Source organism: Sciurus vulgaris, assembly GCF_902686455.1.
Source record: "Sciurus vulgaris genome assembly, chromosome: 7".
In the NCBI taxonomy this organism is placed as follows: Eukaryota; Metazoa; Chordata; class Mammalia; order Rodentia; family Sciuridae; genus Sciurus; species Sciurus vulgaris.
In genome coordinates, this window is record NC_136467.1 from 82,771,536 (window position 1) to 82,791,284 (window position 19,749).

Genomic DNA, 19,749 nt, shown 5'->3' on the forward strand with positions numbered 1-19,749 from the left:
TACAAAAACAGAAAATATTTTTTTGAAAAATGTTTTTGAGATAAAAAACCCATTAGTAAAAATTCTTGCTACATAATCCTAAATCTATTAGTAATTCACCTCATGTTCTGAATTACTTTTAGAAAGATTCTTCTGGAATATTAGTGGTCCCTTGCCAATTTAAGTCATTGTTTTATGCGATAAGATGTTTGGGGGGGGCGGGGGCTGACGTTATGGCTCAGTGGTAGAACACTTGCCTGGCATGTGTGAGGCCCTGGGTTCGAACTCAGCACTGCATACAAAAAATAAAAGATCCACTGACAACTAAAAAAAAAAAAAAAAAGAAAGAAAAAAGAAAAGATGTTTGAGAGCACAGGATATTGGTGGGAAAAGTTTGCAATTGGAACTCATGTGCAAGTCTAAAGAGGATGTGTAGTTTTTAGGGGAAAAAGGAGGAAGATAGGAGATGAGATTTTTTAGCTCAAGAGCAACATGGGCTCCCAGAAGTTAAGAAAAAAAGAGTCCCTATAGCTAAAAAGACAAAGTTTAATATATTTTTGTTCATTTTTTAAATATTTAAGATACTTACCTTACTTGAACCTCCACTGCCTATCTGTTTTAATATGGAATAAATTCTTCCTTTAACGGCAATGCACTCATTCGTTGAAGAGGATCCCGAAATCTAAATTAAAAATACCAATAATGGATCAAAGTGTATGCCTAAGTATGAAATACTCCAAAATTTGAAATTATCTTAAGTAATGAGACATGTTAGAATATTTTATGAAGAGAACTTGCTGCGCATACTTTAATCAAAGCAACATACCTCTTTATACACACATTTCTAAGGTCTTCCCTTTAACTGGTTTTTATTTAACATAAATAGAAAGAGGAAAATATCACTTAATCTTCAACAAACTCATAAGCTATCATTTTTTTCCCTCACATCTTTTTACTTTCACATACACATACACAATTACATCTATATTCTTTCTCATTTAACATTATTTACAAAGGAAAGAATATGCTAAGGTACTAAGAGCCCCAGTAGCTCAGATAAACGCAAATTTCAACAAGCCCCGCTTCCCGGCTATGCCCTGAGTGATGTTCAACAAGTTACTTGATTTCTCTGAACTTCAGCATCTTGCCCATCAAACTTTCAACCCATGTCGTATCATGTCTTTCATTTTTTCCCTCATACTGGAGGGCCTCTCTGTGTACCTATAAATGCTTTTAACAGATGGCATGGTGAGAAGACTATTAACAAATTGAAGCACAGTCTCCATAAATACTCAACTGAGTTCAGTTTCAGATTTCAAATCATGGAATCTTTCTCATGTAATCTCCTATATAAATAACAAGGATTCTAATTTTTTTAACCTCGAGGATTGAGAGACACTGAAATATGTTTCCTGAATGAAAATACTAGGCTTTGAAATATGTATGTATTGTAATTCCACAAAGGATAACCCCCACTTCCCTTTTATGTCCTCTATTCTTCCTTACTTAAACAGAACGTTTCTTAGGAAAGAAAACCCATCCATTTCCTTGTCCCCTAAGAGTTACAAATATAAGCTAGGTGTGGTAGTGTAAGACTATAATCCCAGCAACTCAGAAGGCTGAGGCAGGAAAATTGAAAATTTGAGGCCAGCCTTAGAACTTAACAAGACCCTCAGCAACTCAGCAAGACCCCGTCTCAAAATAAAAAATAAAAAGAACTTGGAATGTAACTCAGTGGTAAAGCATCCCTGGGTTGAATTCCCAGTATCAAAAAAAAAAAAAAAAAAAAAATTACAACTACATTAACAAATATAATATTCACAACCATTCTATGAGGTAGTAGCTTCATTTTCCCATTTCATAGATGATGAAATGAACACAGAAAATGTACATAATTTGCAAAAGATCACACAGATGGCAAGCAGGGAAGCCAAGACTCATGCCCAGTCAAGCTATAAGGTCCAAGTTTTCTACCATTATTAGGTTCCTTCTCAGAGTTACTAATAAGCTAATCTCAGTTACTGGTGTCAAGGGTGTCTAATTATTTTTCAAACGGCAATGCAATTGACACATCCACAAAATTTTTGTTCATTTAACCTCAATTATAAGAGAAATTTTATTCAACTATTCAAACTGGATTCTTGAGCTAAATAAATGATAACAGTTTCATTAGCTTCTTTAATAACTAATTTCTAAACATCATAGGGTTCATACTTACTGGAATATCAAAAAGGTTTGGCTTATTGGGAGTAAAAATTGACAAGATCTTGAAGACCTTTTGTGAAAACTAGATACTGTAAAAATGAACTCTATGAAGGTGATTAACATATACTATCATAAACAAAGCTCAATGAACCTGTAGGTTTTGAAGAGGAGTAGCGGGCACTTGCTGTTGCTGCTGCTGGAAACAGGCAAGCTGGCTGTACGGTGTTGATGATGGACACACAGGTGGAAAATCATTCTTTACAACTGGAGTTCTAAAACTAGGAAAGCATTTATTTTTTCTTAATTTAAAATATTAAAATTTAATATACAAGATTCTGATTAAGCTTTCATGTATTTTGAAAGGTTGACTTAAACTTAGAAGTGCTACATCAAACAATACCCAAGTTCATTTTCATAATATATCTGATATTTAAGTTACACTGCCACCAGGTACTTCATTTTGGGGGAATTCTTTCTGAAATAAATTTTTTGCCCCAATAAGAAATTCTCATTGGTAATATAAATAAGATGGCATCTAAAATATGCAGTCAGGACTATTTCATAAGAATTTAGTCAAAGCAAAGGTCATTTATGACATGATAGATTTTATGAATGTTTTAAAATAGTATAATGTTCTATAATAGTTCTAGAAATATCTGAAAGTGAATTATATCATCAGAGGAGTTTGGCCCTTAACTTTGTTTCTGTTCAGTATACACAGGCATTTTGTTCTGTTTGTTATTATATTTTCAACATCTAGAAAAGTACCTAGCACCAAGGAGGTCTACAAATATTTATCAACAATAAATGATGTAAGACCATAAGAAATACCTAATCATTTTAGTTAGCAATCTAAATATATTCTTTAATACATTTTATTGTGTAGTAAAATGAAGTAATACAGCAAATTTATATTAAATAATAAGATTCTGGTTATAAAAGGTCAGTTCTAATTAAGATCAAAGTTAACATAATAGAAATGAAAAGCCAAAGGAACCAAGGACATAAATTGTTTCCTAAGACATTAAAAATACTTTAAAAGTATGCCCACTGGCTGAAGGTTATGATGTATAACATTCCTTTATATTTTTTCTTTGAAATGTCATTCACTTGCTTTTTGTGATATCCCTTGTACTTCCTGTATATCAGCACTGACCACCCTGTTTATTTATTCATCCCTCATTCCTACCCACTCAAATCTTACACTTTTGAATAGCTACAGAACTATGTGAACAATAGAAATTATTGTATTCCAATGAACACCTCCTAGGCCAAAACATTTATCCACCTTTATCTACTTTAAGAATGCTAATCTCCCTTTAAAATGTCTCTCAATTAGAGAGATAGCCATGTGGCAGTGCATGTTTATCAAGGTTTACATCCTGAGATGTAAATACAGGTTACAATATTATAAAGATTACATAAATAACAATTCTTAAAAATATATATTATTGTAACATAATAATATTCCCCTTTACATTTTACAGATGAAAAAACTGAGAAAAACTAACAGCAGGAATCAACCCCAGATCCATTTGGCCCCAAAGCTTCTTATTTCCATCTTATCACAGTGAATACTGAATTAGGTGTCAAAAGTAATTACCAGTTCATGTAATCATCCAAGCTATTGCTACTTGGTGTCTGACAAATAGATTTTGGATCAATCCATTTAGGTGCTGACACTGGAGGTGACTGCTTTGAAACTGAAAGGACAGGCTGCTCAACAGTGGCATGTTTCTGCTAAGAAAAAATTTAAAACACTATGATTCAGTTTTTAGTCTCCTATTCTGTAGTTTTACAAACATCACCTTTAAAAGAAAATAAGAATATAAAAAACAAACCACACTAAAACAGGTAGGCACATATATTTTAGACTTTCGATAACTTTTTAGTATAGCTTTTACTCCAAACTCTTAAGCCTAACATAGTCTGCTCAAACTGATTACAAGTATAGGTTTGCAAAATAGTTTAACAAATGAGGACCTAAGATCCTCCCCTCATCAGAGCTATTTTATCAGGCATTAAAGTTTTGTAATCTAGAACAGCAGCGGCTAGTAGTGTAGCTCAGTACTAGAGGAGATGCTTAGCATATGTGAGGCTCTTGGTTCAATTCCAAAAGTTCTCTAAACAATAAAACCATATCACATCCCCAAATATAGCCAATATTATGATTTAGCAAAAACTGGAATAGCAAATGCCTGTGTTCCTATCTCACACAAGAGAGCCTGTAGAATTCATCTCATACAAATCCCAGAGAGGATAAACGAGCATCCTCTACAGCAAGGATCAGCTTGCAGGCTGAATCTGGCCTGCCATCTAAATTTTGCAAACCAAGTTTTATTGGAATATGTCTATGACCATTTATTTACATATGGTCCATAGCCATTTTCATGCTCTAACTACAGAGTTGAAAAGTTGCAACAAAGACCATGTAGCCTGCAAAGACTACTAACCCTCTACAGAAAGTTTAGTAACCCCTATACTACTGCATCTCAACCTAACTCTATTTTGCTTGAAAACGTTTAGTAACTAAACTTTCTATGGAGGTTCATTTCAATTTGGGGACAGTTTTAATTTTATAAAATATTTGTAGTTACTTAGATTAAACTGAATTCCATTTTATGCTCTTGAGAGCCACAATGGATAAATCTATTCTACTTTCCACGCTGTGTAGTTCTTTTATGTTTTGAAGAAGGCTTAAAGGAAAAAAAAAAAAAGACTCCACTAAATATGCCACATAACTATTTAACAAAAGAAAATATTTCACATTATCATCAAACTTCAGAAATATATTATGAACAATAGCAACACTGTACTTTAAGGGGAAAGAAAGTTACCTCTGTATCAGCCTTTGGGGTTACATCTGGAATATGCCACTGATTTGAAAAGGCAACAGGATTCTGGTTCACACATTCTGACTTTCTCTTAGATTGCCATTGTTTTTGATTACTTTCTGGAGCCTTTGGTTCTTGGAGTTCTTTCATTTCTGAAATTGTATTTGTTATTGTCATCATTAAAAAGCAAGAACATTTGATAATAACAAAACTAAATCAAGGTAAGGTGGCATCCACCTGTAGTCCCAAGTACGTGGAAGGCTGAGGTGGATGCTCTCTTGAACCCATGAGTATGTGATCGGCCTGGGCACCATAGTAAGACCTCCTTTCAAATAAACAACGAAACAAAAACTAAACTTAAGTAAATAGAACATGTTACAAAACTATTAGCTTTTAGCTCTTAAAAATAGAAAAATAAAGGATAAATTAAAAGCTGTAAGATTGCTGACAATTTGCTTTTAGCAAATTAATTTTACAAAGTTGCAACTCAGCCACCTAACTAAACTATTAATCAAGAGTTTTGTCAGAGACCATCCAGACTTAAAGACCATTCCTTTACCAGTAATCATAAATAAAAATTAAAAACGTACACATAATAAAATCTTACAGTAAAGAGAAGGTAACTCATCACTTTTCATAGTTTAACATAAAAATTTTACCACTAGCCTAGAATTTACCATCTTTTTTTTTTTTTGGAAGTGGGGAGTTGTACCGGGGATTGAACTCAGGTACTGAGTCACATCCCCAGTCCTATTTGTATTTTATTTAGAGACAGGGTCTCACTGAGTTGCTTGATGCCTCACCATTGCTGAGTCTGGCTTTGACCTTGTGATCCTCCTACCTCAGCCTCCCAAGCCACTGAGGGTCCATACACAAAAATACCCCAATAATATATTTAATATAAATACCAAAATTTTATTCACTTCATAGATGCAAAAATCCTAAATATTAGCAATTTACATACAAAAAAGACAATAACTTGTATACAAATTGGCTTTAATCACTAAATGCAAAGTTCAGTGAATTTAGCAATGTCAATGTGTCTAAGATCAATAAATAAAAATCAGTTGCATTTTTATACACTAGAAAACATTTCTTTAAAGTTATCATTCATTATCAAAGCATTGAAAACTATTAGATATCCCAAAATAAATCCACCAAAGGGTATGCAAGATCTTTACACAGAAAAGAATTCTCACTGTATTAAATGAAAGGATGTGCCAGGTTAGTGAACACTAAAGATGTCAATTTCTCCCAAATTTCCTTATAGGTTCAATAAGATCTCAAATTTCCAGTTGTAAAAATTACAGAGATTCAAGTATTCATAGAAATATAGAGATTCTTATATTTATATAAAAATCCAAAAGGTCAAAATATTCTTGAATAGCAAAACTGATAGACATGAAGACTCACTGCAGTAATGAAAAGAGTATTAACACAAAATAACTATGGAACAGAGCAGACTCCAAATCAAATACCTAGAATTACCTCATTTACAACAATTCAGAAAGGGAAAAGAGGATCTTCTCAACAAATGCTATGATGTTCACATAAGGAAAAAATGAAACTTGGCACTTTACCTACACATATATAAATATTTTCAAGATAAATATAAATCTAAATATAAAAGGGAAAAATGATGTCTAAAAATATGCAATTTTTTTATGATGGTGACATAGAGAAAGATTTGATTAAAACACAGAAAGTACTCACCATAAAGGCAAAAGTTAATAAATTAAGTGCAGCAAAATTAAGAATTTCATTTCATCAAGTCTTCACCACAAATAGGACAAGTTACTTGCAATATATACCCAATGAAGTGTATTTAGATCATAAAAATACCTCTCTAAAAAAATCAATGAGGGCTGGGGATATAGCTTAGCAGTAGAGTGCCTGCTCAGCACGCACAAAGCCTTGGGTCCCATCCCCAGCACCAACAAAAAAATAAATAAAAACAAAAGTAAATGAGAAAAAGAAACAAAACGCAATAAAAAATTATCAAAACTCGATTTTTGCACAAGAGAATATTAAAGTGGCCAATAAACATAAAATGTTCAATAGCAGACAGTAAAGAAATGCAAATTAAAGCCATAGCATCAGAACGCCTAAACTGACACTACAAAGATTGAGAAAAATATAGAGGAAAGCAGCATAATTACTGGTCAAGGGTCAGTACAACCACTTTGAAAATTTTTGTACCACTACCCAACCTAAGCATATCATCCCTGTGTCCCAACAATCCCATTCTTAGAATACACACAATAGAAATATATACATATGGGAACCAAAGACAAATCAAAAATATCTAAATTATCATTACTTATTAGACAAAATTATTATCCATGAATATTTGGATAAATCATAGTAAGTTATAGTTTGCATATTACGTGTCCTCCAAAGCACCTGTGTTAATACAGGAATACTGAGAGTTGAAAGAGTAAATTATGATAGCTATAACCTCATCAGTCCATCCTTCTTCGAAAGAACTAACTGGATGGTGGGGTGTGGCTAGAGGAGGTAGGTAATCAGGGGCAAACCCTGGAAGGGTCCATCTTCCCTGCAGCTCCTTCCCCTTGATCTCTGCTTCCTGGCCAACACCATTGAAGCAGCATTCCTCCTCCAAGCCCTTCAGTCATAAAGTTCTGTTTCACCTTGGGCCCTGAGTAAATGAGTCAGTGGCCCATGGATTGAACCTCTGAAATTACAAACCAACATGATTTTTTCCTCCTATAAGTTGTTCTTGTCAGGTATTTTGGTTACATTGATAAGAAGCTAACACAAAGTATATTCAATATAATGAAGCTGGGTGTGGTGGTCCATGCCTGTAATTCTAGCAACTCAAGAGGCTGAGGCAGGAGGACAAACTCAAGGACAGCCTCAGCAACCTAGCAAGAACTCAAGAACTTGTCTTAAAAAAAAAAAAAAAAAAAGACTAGAGATGTATCTAGCTCAATGGTTAAAAAAGAAGTACATTCAATACAATAAATACTAAATAACAATGTCAATAAAAATACTAGATACCATAAAAGCATAGATGAGTTCCATAAACAAAGTTGATGAAGGAAGCAGACACAAGAATAAAGACTACATTTCATTCTACGGTGTTTCAATTCAGAATAGTGATAACATGGAGGAAGAAAGACTGAAAGGGGATCAAGGAAGTTACTAGAGTGCTAAAAGTGTTCTGTTTTTCAACTGAAATATTAGTTACAAGTATGAATTTACTTGGAATATTGCATTGATTTAGGCAGCTTTCTAACTGCATGGTTTACTACATAATAAGGTAGATTAGGCATTCAACAAATATTCACTTTAAAATGTTAAATCAGGAGTCTAATGAGTGTTATTAACATACCAAAAATATACAAAATATAAAGTTTCTGCCAAATACCAGAAATAAAACTGTTCCCAATCAAAATAATGGCAAGAAAAAAAGGGACTATTCTAAGGTGACAAACTGTCTCTATTAGCCTGGGACTGAGGCTTTTCTAGGTTACTAGACTTTCAGGACTAAAACCAGGAAACCACCAGGCAAACATTAGGAAAAGCCTCGCTTTGTCCCAAAGTTCTCCTTCTGCCCAATTAAAAAATTATATCTAACCTGACATTATTTATCTGGACAATGAGCATCCTATCAGTGACCCTGTTTAAATACCTTTAATAATATCTGTGACTCAAAGTTATTCCCCAATTCTCTACTACCTGTCTTATAATTTTCAGCACAACTACAGTCTCATTCCTAAAATTCTTATTCTTTTTCCTAAGTTATTTCCTATATCCGAAATATTCTATTATGACAATTTCCCTGATTTAGGACTATTTTGGATTTTGTTATTCTTATTTGGTGCTAGGACTCAAACCCAGATCCTCAAAGGTGCTGGACAAGCAGTCTCCCACTGAGTGTTATCCCTCAAAACCCACCAATTAAATGCTAACAGTTCTTAAAATTTCTTTTCCTCTTTCACAAAACATTTCCTTATTTTCCCTAAATAAAATTAGTTCCTTAAATTTCTTCCTCTTCACAAGTCTTGTAGCATTTCATTTTTGTTGCTCTCATAACACTTCACTACATTCCACCTAGCATTATATTTAGATATATCTATATATCTCCCACAACCACACTGCAACCTCCTTGGGACCTTGTCTTACTCATTTACATAACCCTAGAACATTTATCGCAGTACCCATGGAGTGGAAAATCAAATGTCACATCTAAAATGAGAGGGAGGTCTGTCACATAGAAACAACTACTGAGTCCTTTCTAGATATCATTGTTAAACCAACTGAAAAAATAACTTAGTTCCATTTTATTTTCCCTCCTCTTTCTTTTGGGCAAACACACTTCCTTTGCTATAAGATGCAATACTTTTCATGCACTCTATATATGCCTGAACTGAAATATAAGGTAAAGGAAGACAGAATGTTTCACATTGCAATTCTCACATTCAATTGTAATCTGCTTTCTCCAGATACAAAGTGGTCTTCTTAAGGAAAGAAAGTGTATTGATTCTGTCACTCTTACCTTCTAATTTGTTTAGAAGACTTGATTCAGTTTTATTCTTCAGGGTTATTGAGTCAGTAATAAGTTCAGAATTCTTTTCATCTGACACCAGAGGTTCCTTGGAATGGATATTTTTAACAGACTACATGGGAAAAATTTTTTCAAATATAATCCCATAAGTAGTAATAGTAATTTGACTTATTGTTCAGTATACCAAAATCTTCTCTATGTGAAAAGATTCACAAATTCCCAGCACATATTAATAGACTGAATTATTTATTAGAGCAGTAGGAAGGATCATAACCATAAATTAGGCCAATTTTCTTTCAAGGGACATATTGATCAATTATTAAAATATATTTCACATAGAAAGAGAAAGGTTATAAGTTTGAATCCAACATACAATAAGCCTCACCAAAACCAACAGCATTTATAAAAATTAACCTTTGTATAACTCTAAGACAGTAGTTCTAAATCCAGAGAATAAACTTTTTGATACAATTATGCACTATGCTCTAAAATAGTTGGGATTAGGAAAAAAAACAAAACAAAACAGTATTTTAAAGCATAAATCATGAAAGAGTGGCATTATAAAGACTATAAAATTGAAAAAACTCACATTACAATGCCAGGGTCTTAAAGCACAATAAGAATCATACTGTATCAGGAAAATAAATTTATTTTCTGTCTTTGAAGTTCATATAGAATTGTTCTGCCACATCAGAAATTCTGACCATTTGTGCCTCACCTTGGCCCTAACATACTTTGGTTTTTGTTTAAGATGTCTTACCAGAATCACATGATTAAAGAAAACCTGGGAATAAGTTTCCCCAATTATTCCTTTAACCTGCTTCAACACATGCCTAATAAATGTTACTTCATGGTTCCCCTAAGAGATAGTTGAACCTCACTCTATCACCTTACTCTTTGAGAAACACAGTCTAGACTTCTGTACTATTTCTCATTGGTGGTCCTATATCTCTTGTTTCAGGAGAAAACTATTGGAAACATATAAACTTTATATCCTTTCCCTGGAAAAATCTCCATGCTAGATCAGGTACTCTTGCTTCATATAAAGATTTAAAATGAAATACCTTTAAACTTCTTATTTCATGGGAATCATTTCCACTTAGTTTAGATGCAGGCACATTCAAATCTCGGCATTCTGATCCAGAGATCTGTCTATTCCCCATGAAAAAAAAACTTATTAATATTTAATTTGAAATTAATTTTAATGTATTTGTTCACTTTAAAGTTGGCTTTTTAAACAACATATGTACTTTTTATAATTGGAAAAATTCCCTTTTAAAAAGTCATTATTAAATGACTGATTCTAACATAAAGGTAATTATGCTAAAAAACTATATACTCAGCAATGACAAACGTGATAAAGAGGTGATTCCCAATATCTTCATTACGTAGTAACAGCTGGTGGTAAGATAAGCATATGGGAAAGGAGAAGTATGTAGATAAAACTACATTTCAGATGGCAAATAGCTTAAGAATGAGAACCAGGGATGAATTCTTTTGTGGGCATCTCCACAGTACTTAGTATGCAGTCTCTCATAACAATATCAAGAATATGGCTGGAGTTTGGGGAGATTTTGTTTTTATTTTTTATTATTTATTTATTTTTGAATAGGAGCAGAAGAAAGTCTCCTTTGTGCTTCAATGTATATTTGAAATGGAGCAGCAAGATGAAATAAAGATTATGAAGCTTAACCTTGACAATCAAAATGACCTTTTAATTTTAGTATTGAGTCAAGTCCTAAATTAATTATTAATCAATTATGTTTCCCAAGTTTATCCACAAAATGATTCTCCAGAGTACAAGGAGACTTTTCCATATAGTAGTATTACAAATGGTGGTTCATTAAGAATAAACCAGAAACACTGCTTTAGTTGAGCTAGAATATTATGTTCCTATTTCTTGTAAGGAAATAAGCACTCAAATTGAGAGAAGAAAACATATTGGATGTGATGAACAATATTTCACCATCTAAACCTGTCCCCTCCACCTTTCATTTTAATTAAAGAGACAGAGGTATTACCATGCTGCCCAGGCTGGCCTGAACCTCTGGTTTCAGGGGATCCTCCTGGCTAAGCCTCCCCTGTAGTTGGGACTACGGGCATGTGCCACTGCATCCAGCCGGCAACTCATTAACACATTCTGTCTCTTTTGTCCATGCTTGGGATTGAACCCTGAATTTTGTGCATTTTAAGTACATGCTCTACCAGAGCTACCATCAGCCTCTGACCCACTTCTTGAAGTTCTTGACTCTGAAGTAAATTAATGAACTTTCACTGATACTATTCTTCCCCTTGAACTAGCTGGAAAAGACATTTGTTCACACTTTCTACCACTGCTATAGAGACTGTCAAATGCTCTAGAAAGAATCTTATCAGAGCAGTCACCTGTAAGTTCTTGCTCAAATATAGGAGTTTTAACTTCATGGCTATAAGTAGCCTTTTAAGCTTCATGTTAATACTTTTTCTAACATGTTTCCTACTTTTTAATAATTCCTTTATTAATATTTTTAATGAGTGAAAAGGCCAAAACAAATTCATTTTCTCTTAAGGAGACAGAATAAAAACTCTAACTCCTAATACTGAAGAAAAACTTAATCCCAATTACTATTGCTAACAAAAAACTTCAAGACCATTCTGCCATCAATCTTTAAATATAAACAAATAAAAAAAGGTTAAAACTCAAACATACCTTTTTGTAAAACTTGGCACAGCTGAACCATCTGTCTTCACATGATAATCTGGGCTATTTAGAAGGTTAACTGGGACTCTTCCAAATGGGCATGACTAAAAATGTTTTGAAAAATTAAGTAACCAACAGGGAAATAAAGCCTTCACTATCACCTTATCAAAGCAGATCAAAAATAACTTACCCGTTTAGTTTTGTTAGTTTGTTTCAAGGGATTTCGTCGACCTATTTCTCCATCTTGTGGGGGTATATTCTCTCTAAGTGAAAAGAAAATATCCCAAATTTTTCAAATATTAATATGTATTCCCACTTATTGCTAAATGCTGTTATCATACTTACATGAAAACATGTATGTAGGTATATTTATGTAAGTCTGAGCATGTAAAAACTGATTCAGTTTTCTTACCCATACAAAAACCTGGCTTTAGTGGCCTGTCCTCTGGAATCACAACTAATGTTCTTATTCTGTAAATGTCCAAGCGAACTGGTGAATGATTCTTGAGAGGTTAGTACTGTAGATGCTGTAAAAATTACAAAATTATGATTAAATTAGACAGACATGTGAATATAAAAAGTAATTTCACAAAGACTATTTAAAGTCAATTTGTAATGTATATTTGCCACCATGTAAGATATATAGACAAGAAGATGTTATCAAGATAATTCTAACCACCTCTTCAAATTCTCTTAAGTATATAACTGTCTTTACAAGTTAAAAGAACATTCTCTATTTCTAAAAGCAAAAATGCAGTCTCTTACTTATTATCAAGTTATTTTTAATGTGTTACCAATGAAATTTTGATTAGGATAAAAAGATAAATTTCAACAAGTAGTAAATACCTTTTTACTTCTAAAAGTTTTATCTCCTTTACCACTGCAATTTAATCTTTAGATTTCAATCCTTTTCTATAAAATATCATTTGGAACCTTTACTTTACAGTACTACCTACGCAGAAATGTATTAGCACACAATAGTTACCTGATAAACTCTTCTTTTCCTCCTCTGAAAGTAGCTGCCTTTTTTGGAGATTTAAATTACTTATGGCAATTTCCAGCATCTCTAGTGGTACTGCTCCACTTTCAACAGCTTTATGAAGAAGTTGTTTACTTTTTTTGAAATTGCCTAACAAAGAAAAAATGATTGTCATATTATGCAGTTGTCTTTGCCTCCTAACCCCAGATATTATTTATTCATTAAGACATCCAAAACTATTTCCTCCAAGACTCATGCACTTTATTTCAGAGGCAAATAAGTAATCTCTCGCTTCTCATGAAGATAATGAACTTTTCTGGTAAGAATTCAAGTTAAAATAATTTTATTGGATAATATACAACTGATGTCACTGCGTATTAGTTTATCATTGCCGTCCATTTTCAAATTAAGTTTAATGAAGTAGAACAAAAGAGGATATAAAGGCCAATGATAGCAGTTAGAAACTGGAGGAAATGATAGATGTTCAAGTAGTCCTCAGAACACACCATTTAAATATCATTCACAATAACACTTAGTCATTAAGGAATGGTTGACATCTTTTGCTAAAAGGACTCTTTCATCAAAAGAGTTTGTGTAAAAACAATGTAATGATAAAGGTTAACCATTAGCTATCAGACTTAACTATTCAACTTATCCTAGCATTTGATTTATAAATATTAAATGTATACATAATGTATCTTTCAATGTTATCAACATTTATGGGAGCCATTAAACTATGATGCTTTGCACTTGATAAGATGATTAAGATACCCTCTAGTTTTTACAGTTTACAAATTTTAAAAAATATGAACACACTTGTTATTGGTTAAATCTGCACATTTATTGAGAATAGAGGTAGAATTTCATGTAATTGGGTATGTTAGCACAGCAAAAAGACAGAAAGCCTTCAATAAGAATTAGTAATTTGAGAACTTAATAATTTAGGTCATAGACCACTCCCTCATGAGAATCTGATATAAATTAAGGAAATTTTCTCCACCTCTAAAAAAACACATGCATACCAGACCATGCATAAGATTTCAGAGATGTTGCATGTTTCCTGATAGCCTAACAACACTGCTCAGAATAATCACCATTTTTATCTTGAGGCTATTATCACATTGCAGGGGTGTAGTCTTTTTAAAAAATAATATATTTTTAAAAATATAATATAAATATAATTAGAAATTTTCAAAATTTATGTATTCTAAAGACACAAAATTTATAGTTGCTGCTGAGAAGTCATATTATCTCAAAAATTTTAATATAGAATGGAGAAATAGAAAGTCCTAAAGGCCTAGTCAAACTTACTCTAGCACACAAGGAGAAGGAATCTATTTTAATTTGTAGGAAAATGATAATACAAAATAATAATAACACAACAATACACACAATAGACCAAAGATTCGGACTACTAGGATTCAGTCATCTGTATACCTGAAAGTTCAGGGTTCACAAACCATCTCTGTGTTATACAGAACTTCTCTCCAACCTCAATCCTGGGAAACTCTGCAGTCCTAATTTAGGTACCCTCACATGGATTCTGCTCATACTGATGATGTTTATCACAGGTTGGTAAAGGGGATTAGAGCTGTAGCTTAAATAAGGTAGAAGAAAAACAGGAAGACTTGGCCACAGGGTGTATCCGAAGGCCCCAGAAAGATGCAAAAAAGGAGAAAAGACTAAGAAATGGTCAGGTTAAAAATATTTAAGGAAAACAGACGTCCTGGTCCTATTCAAAAGGTCCAGACTATGAAGAACTATGCAAGCAAAAGTGATGCTTTTATAGCAGTTTATTTTTTAAAGAACTACCAATTAAATGTTAGCTGTTTTAACATATACTCTAGTGCTATGAAATCATAATTTAAGAAAATCTTACCTAAGTTCTAGGTTAAATGTTTTATGTCCTTCATTCTATAAATACTCAGTGAAGATGCTACTTTCCTTTAGATGTTTTATGATTTAATCTTAGGATTTGTTACAATAGGATGTTATCTTTTACTTAAAATTTGGATTTGACATTTTTCAGATTACCTTGAGACAGTTCAAATTGTGCAAAAGATATATGCACAAAAGCAAATTTCTTGCAGTTTTCTCTGGCCATTTGAAAGTAGTCCCGTGCATCATCTGGCTCTTGAATACTGCAATAAAAGACCAGAGTCAAAGCAAAACAAAAACTAAAGGTCACAGCTACTTAAATATGATAATTTTTCAATGTGTTTTCCATGGGACATTGCTTTTTTCTGCCTGTAAAATTAAAATACTAATTTTAAAAAAATCTTTTGAGACAGAGCTTTAAATACGAATTTTTTTGGAGTATGTCCATAGTGAAGGGAGTTTACAGTACTCTCTTGTTAATTAAAATAAAAAATATTTGGTCAAAGTATTAATTTGACAGGTTTTCATTTTCCCTCTTTACAATGTAGTTACATATTGTGTAATATAGTTATTTAAATGTAGTTAAAGGCTATGTGTCATGGCCCACACCCAAGTGATTCCAGCTACTTGGAAAGTTGAGGCAAGGATGTAACTTGAAGGCCAGCCTTGGCAGTTAATGAAACCTTGTTTCAAATAAAACAAAAAGAGGTCTGCAAATGTAGCTCAGTGATAGAATGCTTGCCTAGTCTATTACGTGAAGCCCTGGGTCCTGCAAAATAAATAAATAATCATCATCATCATCATCATCAAAATTCATATACTTACGCTTTTAATTCAGCAAATCTCACTTGAATTCGAGCAAAACTCTCATTTTGGCCATATTTATCTGGAGGAAGTGCTTCAATGGCTTGACTGTAACGACCAATCAATTTATTTAAAAGAGCATCATTCAGGGGTGCACTATTTTTCTCTAGTTTGAGCAAGAAATTCAACCAGTCCTCTGGGTTATTTGCCATCATCATAATTTGGTTAACAGTTCCAGAGTTATCTGAATAAAGAGAACAAAATATATCGCAACAGAGATGATGGTCATTAAACAATACTGAATTGCATTTTTCCTTCAGATTATAATTAGGCATTTATACCATCAGTATCAATGTACATAAATTTCTTGTTAATACTTTTTTAGGATTGTAACAATTCATAATGGTAAATCCTCTGTCATAGATGTAACTCATTAAAAATTCAGCTTATTGGCTCAGTGGTAGAGCGTTTGCCTAGCATGTGTGATTCAATTCTCAGGACCACATATAAATAAATAAAATAAAGTTCCATCAACAAGTAAAAAAATTAAAAATTCCGATTATTGTTCTGTTCTTGACACAACTATCTTGACCACTTTGCTCATTCAACATTTTTTCCACATAACTCAAAACTCACTTGTAAAACAAAGAAACCAGTTTTACAAGAAACTGATGTGGTCATTTTCTTCTTCCTCCAAGTTACCTACATTTCTCCTAGGGGTTCTATTAATTTCCTGTTTTCACCAACCCATCATTACCCTGGTCCAGATTTTCAGAACTCAATAGGACTTCTTGTGGCTGCCATATTCTATGGAACCCAAATCTACAGAAATAGCAAATATAATCTTCAAATATAATTTTCACACTGTATTTTTTACCTAATTTAGTGTTGGTTGTTTTAGATAACCTGAATTTCACTCTCCTATTCAGGATATTTTAGTAATTACTAAGCATTATTAAACTTAGATTTCCCAGAGAAACCACTAGTCCTTAAAAGTATAAGTTAATATCAACAAAGCTTAAAATCTTTACTTTTGTAAACAAAATTACTGCTTTTTACTACAGTGTTCCAGACTTAGTGATGCATGCCTATAATCCCAGGAACTCTGGAGGTTGAGGCAGGAGGATCACAAGTTCAAGGTCAGCCTGGTCTAAGTGGGAGCCCTTCATAAAATAAAAAATAAGGGCGTGGGGATACTGTTCAGTGGTAGAGCACTTGCCTGACATGCATGAGTCCCTGGGTTTTATCCACAGCACTGAAAAAATAATAAAGTAAAAAACCAAAAAGGGATACGGGTGTGACCCAGTGGTAGAGCACCCCTGTGTTCAATCCCCAGTGTCACAAATAAATAAGTAAATAAAAAAGAACATAGGGCATTCATAACTTTGCTTTTTTCATTTTAAGTTTAACCTGGTCTTATCTTAATTTTCCAGTTTTACCTTCTATTGTTTTCCTAACAAATTAGTCTGTTATGTCTAACTAGCATTTTGCTGTCTGTAGGCTGAATACATTCTTTCTCTATTCAACACATAGAGCACCTGTTATCTTTATCTTGCTAATAGTCATATAATGGCTGGCCTGCATTACAATGTAGCACAGTGAATGCATAATTCTCATTTAGAAAGAAACCAAGGTTTTAAGCATCTGGGATCTTTCCTCAAAATTTAGCATATTTTACTTCACAACTTCATAATGTTGTGTGTTTACACTTTTGAGTAAGCTAAGGATCAGTGAAATTTAAAGCAAGTATTCGATTTCCTCCTTATACAAGCTTGTAAGTGCTAGACGTGATAAATTAATATTTTATTAAGACTACTTGACACCAAAAATTATTATATTTTTGGTTGTTTCAAAATAAAAAGTCTGCCAAAATGACTAGATCACAGATTCTTTCACCATTTAATGGTTACTACTGATCTAGCAAACATTTAAAAGTCACTATTCAAATGAATACCATCATTTGCAATATAGTAAAGAATCAGGCATTAAGTTAATACTTTCTGAAGGACAGCTGGTCTAGCATATAGGAGAGACATTAGGGAAGCTACTGTGGCTGGAACTGAGGCTAAAAAAGAATGAGAAAAAAGGACCAGAGGAGTAATAGAAGATTCTTCAAATCAAAAATCAAGTGTTTGACGTTAAATTGATACCTAACTTTATAAGATTGGTAAAGCTTCCTCAGTTCACAGAAAAAAGGGAATGAAAAAAATGGCATTTCTTGCCGGGTGCAGTGGTGCCACTCTATAATCCCAGCAGCTCCAGAGCAGAGGCAGAAGGATCACAAGTTCAAAGTCAGCCTCTGACTTCACAAGGCCCTAGGTAACTTAATAAGACCCTGTCTCATTAATATAAATAATAAAATATAAAAAGGGCTGGAGATGTGGCTCAGTGGTCAAGCACCCCTGGGTTCAATTCCCGGAACCAAAAAAAAAAAAGGTAGATCTATTTTTGGTAGGCATGCCAACAGAAACTGTTGGCAATAAAAGAGTTAAGAAAACTACCCCTGAGCACACTAATAAATGATGCTTTTTTTTTTTTTAAGAAAGCAAAAAATTATTTGTAGTATTTCCAGGCACAGGATAAAAATATAAAGAAAATATAGTACTTCTAATGAGTGAACACTAATTACTGAGAAAATTACATATGTTAAAATACAGTGAGTGATTAACATCTCATTTCTTTACCTGAAAGAACATTCTAAAAAAAAAAACTCACCTGTAGTATCAGCAGAGATTTTATTCAAACTTAGCTCATCAGTAAGGTCTTCATTTTTAAATTTATTTTTAATATCTCTCACTTTGTTCATTATGGAATCAATTGTCAATTCTCTGCCATTCAAATCCTCAGCATCCATTTCTAAGTTTCAACTAGCCTTTTAGAACCCAGAAAAAAAAAAAAAGCATTAGTTTTGAGGACACATTTAATGCTGCTATTATTCAAACAATGGACATGGCTTTGTAATTTATCCAGAAAGGTTTCAATAGGCCAAGCACACCTTTTCTTCCCTATATTACTTAGTGAAGTTACACACTGAAATCATAGCAAAACTGGTTGTCTCCTTTTAAACTTTCTATTTTTCTTTTGTGCACTGAATGCCTTCCTTTTCTAGAATGACTTTCTCTGGGCCATCTGAAAATTTCATCCTTTATTAAAAAATATGACCAAGGGTTTCCTTGGATTGTGGCGGTGATCAAAAGAATCCTTTCGGTAATGAGATTAACAGTTCTTTTTTTCACATGCATTGTGAGTTAATCTTTATACTGAATATGCTTTCACAGCAGCATATGAACATCGCAGCCCTTTAATGATAACTGAGATTTAGCAGATTTGTTCTTGTGTATATCTGGCAATATGACTTGCTACCTTAATCATTCTAAGACAAGAATCGAAGTTACTACTATAGTATTGCTCATCTGCATGATGGTTTTGGATCAACAAACTGCAGTCTCTCTTCCTGTCAATCTCATCTTTGTGATTTTCAAATATTAATCCAGTCACTCAGGTCATTAACAGTACTGCCACCCTATCCTCGAGTTTAACAATAAAAAGGGGCGACAAAGTAAGCAGCAAGATATCAACTGCCTCTGAAGTCAGATTTGAAAGTCTACTATCAGAATACTGTCACAATCTCCTCCCAGTTCTAAGGAAAGCAGACAAGAGGACTGTATTTTGAGGAAAGTGTCCGGTGTAGGTGCCCCGCCAGGGCCTCTTTCCGGCGAGGTCTACACCCACTTTTTACTTACTCAACAAACTCTTCCGTTATCACCCCACCCTCTAGATCGTCTGAGGCATGGAAACCTACCCTTTCCCTCCAGCTCTTTCAGCCGCGCCCCACGTCGTCTACTCAGTTCTGGGCCTC

The 19,749-nt window shown here is 33.4% G+C and overlaps 1 protein-coding gene across 5 annotated transcripts in view; it reads right to left on the reverse strand.

Moving 5' to 3' along the window:
• TTK (TTK protein kinase) overlaps nucleotides 1-19,749 on the reverse strand; it is a 63,396-nt gene that overhangs the window by 17,893 nt on the left and 25,754 nt on the right. For 3 of the 5 annotated variants that reach the window (XR_013764936.1, XM_079146520.1, XM_079146518.1), the window contains exons 2-14: nucleotides 18,606-18,762; nucleotides 15,912-16,134; nucleotides 15,243-15,349; nucleotides 13,215-13,358; nucleotides 12,642-12,756; nucleotides 12,420-12,492; nucleotides 12,239-12,333; nucleotides 10,614-10,701; nucleotides 9,541-9,661; nucleotides 5,022-5,170; nucleotides 3,788-3,924; nucleotides 2,336-2,462; nucleotides 569-661 (exon numbers count right to left, since the gene is read on the reverse strand). Coding sequence is in view for 4 of the 5 variants with exons in the window: in XM_079146520.1 (XP_079002646.1) it covers nucleotides 569-661; nucleotides 2,336-2,462; nucleotides 3,788-3,924; nucleotides 5,022-5,170; nucleotides 9,541-9,661; nucleotides 10,614-10,701; nucleotides 12,239-12,333; nucleotides 12,420-12,492; nucleotides 12,642-12,756; nucleotides 13,215-13,358; nucleotides 15,243-15,349; nucleotides 15,912-16,134; nucleotides 18,606-18,744 (1,611 nt within the window). In the remaining variant the exon portion in view is untranslated. The remainder of the gene's footprint in view (nucleotides 1-568; nucleotides 662-2,335; nucleotides 2,463-3,787; nucleotides 3,925-5,021; nucleotides 5,171-9,540; nucleotides 9,662-10,613; nucleotides 10,702-12,238; nucleotides 12,334-12,419; nucleotides 12,493-12,641; nucleotides 12,757-13,214; nucleotides 13,359-15,242; nucleotides 15,350-15,911; nucleotides 16,135-18,605; nucleotides 18,763-19,749) is intronic. The other 2 variants (XM_079146519.1, XM_079146521.1) reach the window with 2 other exon arrangements.